At 38.1% G+C, this 10,954-nt stretch overlaps 1 protein-coding gene across 3 annotated transcripts in view; it reads right to left on the bottom strand.

The window, feature by feature from the left end:
* POU2F1 (POU class 2 homeobox 1) overlaps positions 1-10,954 on the bottom strand; it is a 116,812-nt gene that overhangs the window by 16,381 nt on the left and 89,477 nt on the right. For all 3 annotated transcript variants that reach the window (XM_085323035.1, XM_085323036.1, XM_085323038.1), the window contains 5 exons: positions 10,286-10,459; positions 6,991-7,132; positions 4,677-4,822; positions 3,346-3,525; positions 415-520 (listed from right to left, as the gene is read on the bottom strand). In XM_085323035.1, the coding sequence (XP_085179161.1) occupies positions 415-520; positions 3,346-3,525; positions 4,677-4,822; positions 6,991-7,132; positions 10,286-10,459 (748 nt within the window). The remainder of the gene's footprint in view (positions 1-414; positions 521-3,345; positions 3,526-4,676; positions 4,823-6,990; positions 7,133-10,285; positions 10,460-10,954) is intronic.

Genomic DNA, 10,954 nt, shown 5'->3' with positions numbered 1-10,954 from the left:
AAAAAAAAAAAAAAAAAAAAAAAACTAAGAGAAGAGAAATGCTTGGAACCTATATACAAAAGCAACAGTCACAGTATCTCAAAGATTCTTTTGTGATCATTAAAACACTTTTCTCTCCTATTTTCCAGTTTCAGCCACACAGATTACAGATATCCATCTAAAATATCTCCACATCTTGTTATACACAGCACACAGCAAAACTAAATACCCAATTTATATAGGTACTTAGGCAGTAGAACCCATAGARTCCTAAATTGATCTTGAATAATAACTTGTTACAAAGGCTATTAGAAATCCAACAAAATCTTGATTGCCATAAAATTTTTATTACTTGTTTGACATAGCAATTTACTTGACAACTAAGGATAAGCAAATTGTGAAGAAACTAAGCCACTGTTGTGGCTTATATCTTACCTGTGACTGACAGACTAGTTACAGCAGCACTGGTCAAAGGGAGCACAGGGTTGACAGTCAGGGTAGTAGCTGCACTGCTAGTCACAAGGCTTGGTGTGGTTGCCACCTGGAGGTCAAAACAGAATATAACTGTTCAACTGTTAAACAGAAAAAGAGTTAGTTACTAGACTTCAATTTCTTTCTTCCCATTCTCAGCTGAAGATGATATTGGGGAAATACTGCATATAAATTAAGTGGATTTTTTTGTGTTTTTGTTTTTATTAACTCTATTAGATTAGCTTTCAACGGACCTAGCATAGTACCTTCTCCAATTACCAGCAACACCTCTCTTTTTGATCATTCAATATATGAAGSGAAGCGCATCCATTATACCCACCGTTTCATAACTGCAAGTTGCCCTCTGCTTCTCCCCCCTGCCAAGTCAGCTTCTTAATGGTACTCTTATACAAAGAGTTATAATATATATTATTTCTGTATACTTCTTTCTTACGTAAGCATCTTTCCAGCTACAGACTTCTTTCTCTGATTAAACAGTCTAGGTATCGCAACATATCCAAATGTATTTAGGGCAATGTGTTTTACACGATTTTGCTTTTACTCAGCCAAACTATGATCTCCAGTTTGACAAGTTTCCCTGAGCCAGAGGAAGAATCTCCAAATTTAAAAACATTCATACGACCTTAGTTAATTTGTGGACAGCTTAGTACAAAATAAGCTACAAATGAACTGAAGATGTTTCAGGAAAAGAAAAGAAAAAAAAAACAACAAAAAAAATCCCCAAAGAATTAAGGCTGAGGGAACTGCCTTATGCGGAAAAAATCACAGAATCAGTAAGGTTGGAGGGGACCTCTGGAGATCATCTAGTCCAACCCCCCTGCTCCAGCAGGGTCACCTAAAGCATGTTAGACAGGGTTGCATCCAGGTGAGCTTCGAATATCTCCAGAGAAGGAGACTCCACAACCTCTCTGGGCAACCTGTTCCAGTGCTCTGTCACTCTCAAAATAAATACGAGTAGATGAAAGAATTTTTTTTTCTGGACCAGAAATGGTGTCCAACCGTAATATTTGAAGGCAGTTAAATATCAATGGGAGAAATCCTTTAGGATTGCCCAGAAGAACGTATCTAAGAATATAGGCTAAAACCTTCCTCCAATTCCCCTTTCTTACCTTAGGTTTATTATCAGAGAAATCTCTCTCATGCTGTTTATCCTCTTACASAAGTCAACTGCTTCATACATTTTAAACAAGGTTGGGGCAACTCGGACAGATCTAAAAGCTTTCTGTCCATCTCAAATAGTCTATGAAACAAAAAGGAGCTAGATACGAAGTACACTTCCCACTAATGCAGCCTACCGTGAACATATCATGTCTGTCATCTGTCCATACAACAGTTAAGGCCAATGTCACAGTCCAGACATCARAGCAGTGAACGACCTGGGATTAATACAGCTAACCATGCAGTTACAATGACTGACTTAAGCCAATCGAGCAGCGGGCTGCCATCAAAGGAGCCTTTCCCTCCAATCTTGCCTCAGAGCTCTAGCATAGGTGCAGTCAGAGTGCATACCAAAAAGTAATCACTATTCATTGCATGCTTAATTTTCAGTCACATGAGTAAACTGAGCCAAGTCGTCTTATGGACACATGATCTCCAGAGCTGACACAAAGAATCAAGAAAGCACATAGCCAATGAAGATGAGGAAGACGCTAGAACATCCATTTGGGTGGTAACAAATCTTAGAGAAGCTTACAGTGAAAATGTTCTAGTGAAACATCATTGAAGGAAGGGAGAATTGTGGTTAATATCTTAATTTCTCATATACATTGGTAGTTTATAATAATAGAGTAAAAGTTCTTTTATGCAGGAAAGTTTTCTTAAGTTGCAATCTGCATAAATTTGCACAGTAACCTAAAGCTATCCCATATCTTCTATCTCATCACATATCTAATGCTCTGCTTTGGTAGCAAGGCATGTAACCTCGATTTTTAACTAAAAAAAAAAAGACTAAGTACATTTAACACATCCCTTCCCCAAAACAAAAAGTTGCATGCATACATCCTGAGATAAGGATGAGGGAAAAGAATGACATGTCACCAAAATTAACAATTTAATGAAGTACTGGATGATATTAGCTACCAGAGWGATGAAGGTGGTATAAATACTACAACAGGATAGCTACAGGGTACACAACTTCCACCACACTCCTATTAGCATAGCTACTATGAAATCTAATAGCTACTCTTTCTATTTATGAAAACAGATCTCCATAGACATCGGTAGCAAATGAGTTAAAGGAACCTTCATGCATATGTTTTGTTACTCTTATTTTCATGAAGTTTGTGTTTACCTGAGGCAAATACAAGTTTGGGAAATCAATTACATGAATACTAGCTAAATTGTTCCTTTGTTCCATTCGTCTTTTAACAGAATCATTCCTGGCTAAAAGTAACAACAACAGTATCACTGGATTTATGTGACAAACTCCAAATGATATTTTTACTGCTGATAATGTTCTTATCAGTGCAGCTAAGAACAAGATGGGAGGGATAGAGTAGTTAARCATTTTTTTATTATTATTATTTTACAAAAATGTTTGGGCAAAGAGGCAATTCAGACATAAACAGGAGTTACGATCTTCTGGCATATTTTCAAAGCAATAAACCTGACTACAGATTTGCTAGTCAGAATATTTACTCAAGAGCTGGCTAAATAAAACATCCCAACTGAAAGCCAAACCAGTGCCTAATTTGTAAACATGATCTCTTTTATAGTACATAAGTAGGATATTTTAAATGTCAATATAATACAGAGAAAACTTGTGAGTACAAGTCTGCTGTACAAAGAAGGGTGTAGCACGTGATAATTTTGCAAAGAGCAGAGTGCAACTACCTTTTCCAGTGAGCTGGACCACTATAGAGTCTTGATTCTTACCAGTGAGGTTGGGCAAGGGAAAATTGCTTTGATGGGCGAGCTGCTGGTTCCACCACTGCTGGGTGGGTTGATCCTTTTCTCCTTCTGGCGCCGGTTACAGAACCAAACGCGGATCACCTCCTTCTCCATGTTTAGCTGGTCAGCTATCAGGGTGATCTCCTCCGAGGTAGGCTTTTGGTTCTGAGAGAAAGAGATGGTACTTGAAAAGCTCTGAAATGATCTTCTGAAATTTTGCTTTATAGCACATGACTGAAAGGAGCTTTTCTGATTTATCAAAGGAGAGGGACTSCATTGAGGAGCAGAATTTGGTCAGCTTGATGCCTCAGGGACTTCAAAGGCCATTCAAACAATCCTTTCATCCCAGATGAACTCCTCCTCCTGAATAAAGTTCCAGGTTTCAGGATGCCTGGCACTTTACAGACAAGGCATCCTTTTGTCAAATTTGGTTGAAATTTTTCAAGATTATTAAACTGAAAAACCTACAATCTTCCTCAATTAAGTCTCCTTCCAAGCTCCTTCTCCAAACTCTCTCACTTTACAGGGAATAACCTTTTCTTTCCAATGTCTTCTTGCAATTTGCCTTAGACTTTTCCAACATGAGTGCTACTGAATGTCGATGACCTCCCCAGAGTTTCCTAGGGAAATAACCTTTCTGTACTTAAGCTCTGATTCACTTGGTGAGCCAGGTGTCAAAGCCAGTTAAGATGATCATGTCCTCTAGGTGAGCTTTGACCAGCTCTCACGTAAATTTGAGATATCAGAARTGTCAATAGTTTATATGAAGTCCCATCAGTGTAAAGCTCTACTCTATAYCTACACTGAAGTGCAGATATGCCTTCATGCCAGCAAAGATTTCGCCTCCGCTAACCAGAAATCTTGCTAGGCAATTTATATCTAGATTCTGGTCAGCTGTACACCAGGGATAGATCGTAACAGACMATTCTGCCCTCTGTTTTCCTAGTTACAGGAACATTACTACCAACAGCAAGTTGTGTTCATTGTAGATGGGTCATGAAAACTGAGCTCACATTCTTATTTATGAGAGAAGGGATCTGACTTTTGAGTTAATCTGTCAAGGAACTCTAGACAAATGAGTTGTTCTGCGGGGGGAGTGGGGGGGGGAAGATAGGGTTTTGGGTGGAGGGAGTTGTTTTTATTAAAATGAAGTAGACACTGATCATACGCTTCTTAGCGCAGTCTTTACATTATTGACCTTCTTTAGTACAATCACTTTCCTAAATAGCATAGCAACAGTTTTGTTCTAGGAGATGCAATGTTAAACAAAGCTTCTTCATTTCTTTATAGCTGAGCAGAGCAACAGGATCACTGACCTCCAGGAAACTCTTCTCTAAGGCCACACGTATGTTGGTCTCTATGCTGGTGCGTTTCTTCCTCCTACGGTTCAAGCCTTCAACCCCCAGCCCTGGAGAATTCAGGGCACTTGGGCTGGAGAGAGTTGAATCAGATGAGAGGTTTTCTGAAAGAGTAAAATAACACAAATCAAGAGATTTTATTTGAATGCAGTGAAGCGTAATGCAAGTGTTCACCTCGGCAAGGGACAGTAAAACACACTCTGTATCTTTCCCAGATATCTACAAAATTCTGAAGCCTACATGTATTAATCCTTGTTATAGTTCAATCTTGAAACTTAAAAGCTACAAGGAAGCCCAGAGCGCACTTTCTCCTCCTGAATTCTGCCACAATATCATTTCTATCACACTTTTAACAAAGTTTTTTCCATTCTTACCTCATGCCACTCATTTACTGCAAAACACATTAAAAAAAAAAACAGTGCCTGATATCCATGAGCCACAGCTATAAACCACATACAATTATTAAAAAAGAAAAAAGAAAAGAAAAAAAAAGAAAAGAAAAAAATCTGAGCAGCCTTGAATTTCTTTTACCTGCTCTGCTGGAAGATGGAGCTTATAGCGAGCTTCAAAATGTTCAGCCTCTCCACTACAGAATTCTTGGTGGATACTCAATGCTAGGCAGCAGAACCACCTACACAGCTTGCAGCTCCTCCTCCTTAGCTACAGCAGGTCTCTAGCTGTACACTCCTAATCCTGCCTTTTTTGGCTCCACAGAAGAGCAAAGAGAGGATGCATTCTAATCTACTTTCTACAAGAAGGTGTAGAATAAGTTACAGCCAGGTTGCAACAYAGAATTTAAAATGATTAATTATGACCGCAGAACACTGCAGACCCCTCAGTGCATGGGGATTTTGTGGTGATTTTTAGGTGTCAGTTCACAGTGCTCACGACCATTCTCATAGGCTCACATGAGCAAGTACCTTCAATCATTATCTTCCAGGTTACACATTTTTCAACAAATGGCACCTCAAAAAATTACTGGATCCCCACTTCACCCCCAAAACCCTGCACAGAACAAGCTGAGTTCCATAACAGCAAACAGTACTGCAACACTGCAATGTAATGAAAGAGGTCACTGGCAAGTCTTTCCTGCCTGCTTTTACCTAAAAGTTGTTGAATGGAAATTAAGACATCATAAATCTTTCTTCCAAAGATTTTCATAACAGTAAATCGGACTCAAAGACAATGATTCTCAAGTTTCAGTCTGTGAGGGACCCTGATGCTGTTTATGGTCCTTATCTTCACTTTCCAGACACAAATATTTCTTCAAGTTAGCTGGAAAGGCAAATTGTGGCATTCCTTGCAGCACTGCATTAGCCCAGTTGCTGCTGTAAGGTTTAGGGACCTCTATCCTGTGGATTAGATCACTCAGTGAGAAGATCTTGACATTTGCTATAACAGATCCAGATTACCTAAGGATAGCTCTTTTCGGCACAACAGAAGGACACTTCTTCATTTCAACACTACATTCAATTACTTTCAAAATTTCAGGGAATACTGTAGGCATCAGTGTAGAGCTCTATTCATTTTTGGTAAAAGTAGAAATACATCCACCGTCCCACATTGTCCCTGCCATCTGTTTAGCAGATTCATCAGCTTTATACTATATACARTTGTATACGTAGGAGAAAAAAACTGGCTAACAGCACTCTTAAACACTTTCTATCCTAATACCCAGCAAAAGGAGCTTGGATAGCGGTGCTGATGCAAAAAGAGAACACTAAAATATTGGCATCATGAATGATTTATTTCCCAGGAAAAAATAATTCTGGAAGAAAAAACAAAACTTAACCCACACTAAACTCTTGCTATGGGGAGAAAGAGAGTTTACAGGCACTCTTGGAAAGAGATGAAAAGAACATACATAGGGGATGTGGGAAGAGATGAATGCAATAAGCTCTGATTACTGAAACAACAAACCATGCAACCCTCTCTAAAGTTACAATCTGAAAAAGAAAGCTAGAAGAGGATTAGAAGTTATATGCATTAACATATATGAAGGAGGAAAACCACGACACATATCTCACCCCAGGCAATGGTTCAGTTGACTGCAGAACACGTTTCTAAAAGTTCACATTGAAACTATTTCAGATGAATATGGACACCTGAAAGGGGAAGTGCAGACACTTATCCCTACAACCTTATTTGTCCCATGGACAGTTAGAGATCAGTGGCTTCATAAAACCATAAGGGCACAAATGAAGCAGCTGAGAGTTTTTCAGAATCCTATTGATTTTGGTAGGCTGGTGAAGAAATACACAGACTTATTCACCTGCATCATTGAGCCACTTTTCCAGAAGTGGCTTTAACTTGCACATGTTCTTAAAGCTGAGGTTCAAGGCTTCAAAGCGAGAGATGGTAGTTTGGCTGAAGTCATTTCCATAGAGTTTGCCCATAGCGAGCCCAACATCACCCTGGACAAAGAAAGAGAAAAAAGGGATTCACTAACATAGGTACTTCCAAAGCAAGGAATCCTGTCATATTCTTGTGCTCTCTTGGTGACTCTATTGCCATGAGTAGGTTTTCAGGATCACAGACATTTACTCAGTGCTAAGAGGATTCATGCATACTAAAGCAAATAATCATAAAGAAATGTTATCTTTTCAAATCTCAAGCAATTTTATCAAGTAACTCTTTCCAGTAAATCCCTGATGATTTCTCTTCCTAGCATTATCACTAAGTATAACACTCCACTGAATATTTTAACTTGTATTTTTTCTTAGTTCTTTAAGTATGGGTCAAGCTCCTTCTACAAGTAGATTTAGTATTTACGTATCTCATACCAAAGAAAAAAAAATTCAAATAAGTAGAAATGCAGTGTATTCATACCTCATATTAGTAGAAATCCATTCTTAAAAATATGAATGAGGTTTGTCTGCAAACATATATCACATTTAAATAAATGCAAAGGTGTTCTGATCTGAACTTTTAGTATCTGCAGAGGTTCAAATCMAACTTCTCCCCACAGATATCCCTTTCAAAGCAGACAAGAAGTTGAATCATTTCAAATAATGATTAACTGCTGTCTTTGCTATCATTACCCATCTGCTGGAATTTACAAATCATCTCTTTACATCTCTTGCTGCTTTTCCAAATTTTAGCTAGCTATCAGACATTCTGCTTATCCTAATAGCTATACATATACCCCCACGTACTTTACACTAAAGAAGTATCACATTTAAATCTCATTTGCAATAAGTAAATAAATAAATGAACAGTTTTTGATTACAGTCGTTAAAATACATCATGATATTTTCTGTTTTTGCTTTAATGCACAAAGGTCCTGTCCTTGGAAAAAAAAGAACAAACTTTGAAGTAAGCTATTTTCTCTAAAATAGTTTAATTCAGAATTTTATTTTTTAAACACAAAAAAGTGATGAAAAGTCCAGAAGAACAGACTGAAGAGCTTGAGCATAGTTAGTGGAGTTTAATTGCAAATGGGTTAGTTAGACTGTGCATAAAGCTTGCTTTCGTTCCTTTCAGGTCGGACCCACAACCACAGTTTGATACAAGTAACTAACAGCATGCAGAGTGGTCATATCCAAGCATGGAAGAAGAAAACCTTTTATAAGCTTAATAAATTGTGCAGGTTGTATGAAGAAAACAAACTCCTTCCTAGATGATGACCAGAACAATTGCTTTCTAAGCCTTTCAATCAGAAGAGGAAACAGGTGGAATTCACATTTATACCTGTACCCACATCCCTGGATTCTGCACATTTCAAACCTTATGAGGTTCTCACGCTAAGAGAAGTAACATGGATGCTCTAGTGAGTGGGTTGATGACAAAGAAAACCTGGCTATTTAAACCATGTTAGAGAGAGGATAATTTATGCTTTGGTAAGAAAGAGTTATGACATTTGCTCCAGACCCCTAACCAAATTTAGTTCAGAAATTTGTGTTCCCACTAACATTTGCCATGTGATTTACAATGAATAGTTAATCATTTCTTTGTCAATAGTTTAGCTAGGCCAAAAGGTGGCAGCACTTAAGTCACAGGCAAAAAAAAATTATATATCGGGATGAGAAATGTATGTATTCTTATGGACCACTGAAAGGATGGCTGGTGCAGACAATAAAGACACTTTATACACATCTGACCTACTCTGTAGGTTGCATGAAGCTCTGGTAATGAATGTAACTGGTTATAAGGTACATCACAGTTGTGTGTGGAGGTCTGTTAGAAAGTTCAGGAAGACTAACAGAGATAGTATTTTATACAGAGTAACATAGTCTAAAATGTTTCTTCACATAGGCTCTTTTTCAAGCTCAAAATCAAATGCTGAAATGCAAGCCTGAGCAACTGTATTTATTTTTCCTGACCATAAAAATTCACAACAGGTCAATAAAGAAAGTTTAACATATAACTTAAAAGGTCTACTTGCTCCACTGTAATCGCCTCACAGCAGGGCAGATCAAACATAATAACTAAAGATCTATATGAACTACCTCAGTCAGGCTATAGGAAAGCTATTGTATTTTACTTTGTTCTGTTCTGCTCCATTCTAGCTTTTGTGCATGTCTATCACTGTTGCATTTGTGTACCTCCATCTAGTGGAAAGGAGGGAGGGAAGGAGGCACAAATGCCAGCAAAATGCACTTCATTTTACTAAGAACGTTCTGTTCTTGAGTTATAATTAAGATGCTGCCAGGAACTTTCATTATGAACCCTGATTTTTCAATCACTTAGAACATTGCCAGAAAAATAAATCTGACCTCAGCACATACTTTCAGCTAGAGTAGGTTTACTTATTCCAAGGAGAAGAGGAAAAAAAAAGAAAAAAAGAAAAAAAGAAAAAAACCCCACATGTATGTCGGATTGACTGCTCTGAGCTCAGACTTTTAAATATCTAATATCTACTTAGATTTCTGTTTGCTATTTCTTCTAGCAAAACACACTTACACCTAACACAGGCTGCTGCCAAAATTAATTCTTTATCTGGACAGATTATTTTAATTTTGGAGGAAAAGAAACCATTTCATTTCGATATTAGTAAGAAAGGGCTCTTGGATCCAACAGCAGCTCCTTTCAACAAGATAATGGAACATATAACTAATTTGTACTTCTAATTGCACTTCTCATTCAACCATTTTCGCTATGTTCAAGCAAAACTTTTCTTCAGCTTTACAGATACTTCTAAGCTTTTAAACAAAACAAACCACAACTTCTTTGATGTCCAAAGCAACTTCACAGTTGTGACATACTTTTTAAACAGTTAATTGTGGTGCATGATTTTTTGAATATTGTACTTCTGAAGGCAGCTTCCAAGTGTTTTGTCCCATTCATTTTAAATTCTACAGAATGAACAGTGCAAATGCAATGATATTTCAAGCTGGTAAATCATGTACCTGCTGCGAAAATGGCCATGCTTTAAAATCAACAGGGAAGTAAGATACTGGATGTACAGCCTTTTCTGTTATGTCTTAGAAATCCCCTACATAAAGGCCAGAGCATAACCCTATTTAAGAAGGTACTCCTAGGAAAAGACAGAATTAGAGTCTCCCTCCAGACTTGAAAGATGAGGCCTCCGATTCCACACTGGCAGGCACTAAGGTACTCAGTCTCACCTGAGTGAATCCAAGTTTGATCCGTCTTTGCTTGAAAGTCTTGGCAAACTGCTCAAGCTCCTCAAGGTCACTGGGCTCCTCCAAGCTGGGAGTGTCAATTCGCTTTGGTGTTGACTGGCTCTGTGGAAGTGGCTGAATGGGGGTCGCTGCTATTGTGCGTGTTGGGGTTGCTGGCTATTGAGATAAAGACCAAGGAAAAGATGAAAGTCAGATTTAAAAAATAATCAGCAAAAATAAAACTTAGAAAAGGTATGTGAGGCTTCTGTGAGAAAGATCAATGGACTCAACACTCTTGACGTTCCTCTGATTTATTTACATTCCTCTCAAGAATGAGCTATCACAATGTAGAAAACTGTATTAGTATGACAGGCTTTTAAAGACTCTGTCAGAACCAATTAAAGAAAAGTAAGAGATGTTCTGTGCAGCAGGTTACCAATGACTTGCACTTGCTGCAGAAGCTGCTCAAAGAAAGGCTGAGCATTCCTACTTGGTGTAATTCTATCATTTATTTAGCTAGCTTGGCCTTCATTCCCTTTTAATCATTTTAAAATGGAATCTACTGCTTGCGTGAGGTGGCAGATTGTCATCAGCCTGAAAAATTCAAGTTCTCTATTTAATCTTGGAACAGCAAGCACGTACAGAGGCAGCAAACATGGCAAGTTTCCCCAA

The sequence above is a fragment of the Rhea americana genome, unplaced genomic scaffold, assembly GCF_003343005.1.
Source record: "Rhea americana isolate MKP2758 unplaced genomic scaffold, rheAme1 scaffold_81, whole genome shotgun sequence".
NCBI classification, from domain to species: Eukaryota; Metazoa; Chordata; class Aves; order Rheiformes; family Rheidae; genus Rhea; species Rhea americana.
Note: the sequence above shows the minus strand (reverse complement) of the source record. Positions and strands in the feature narration are given on the sequence as shown.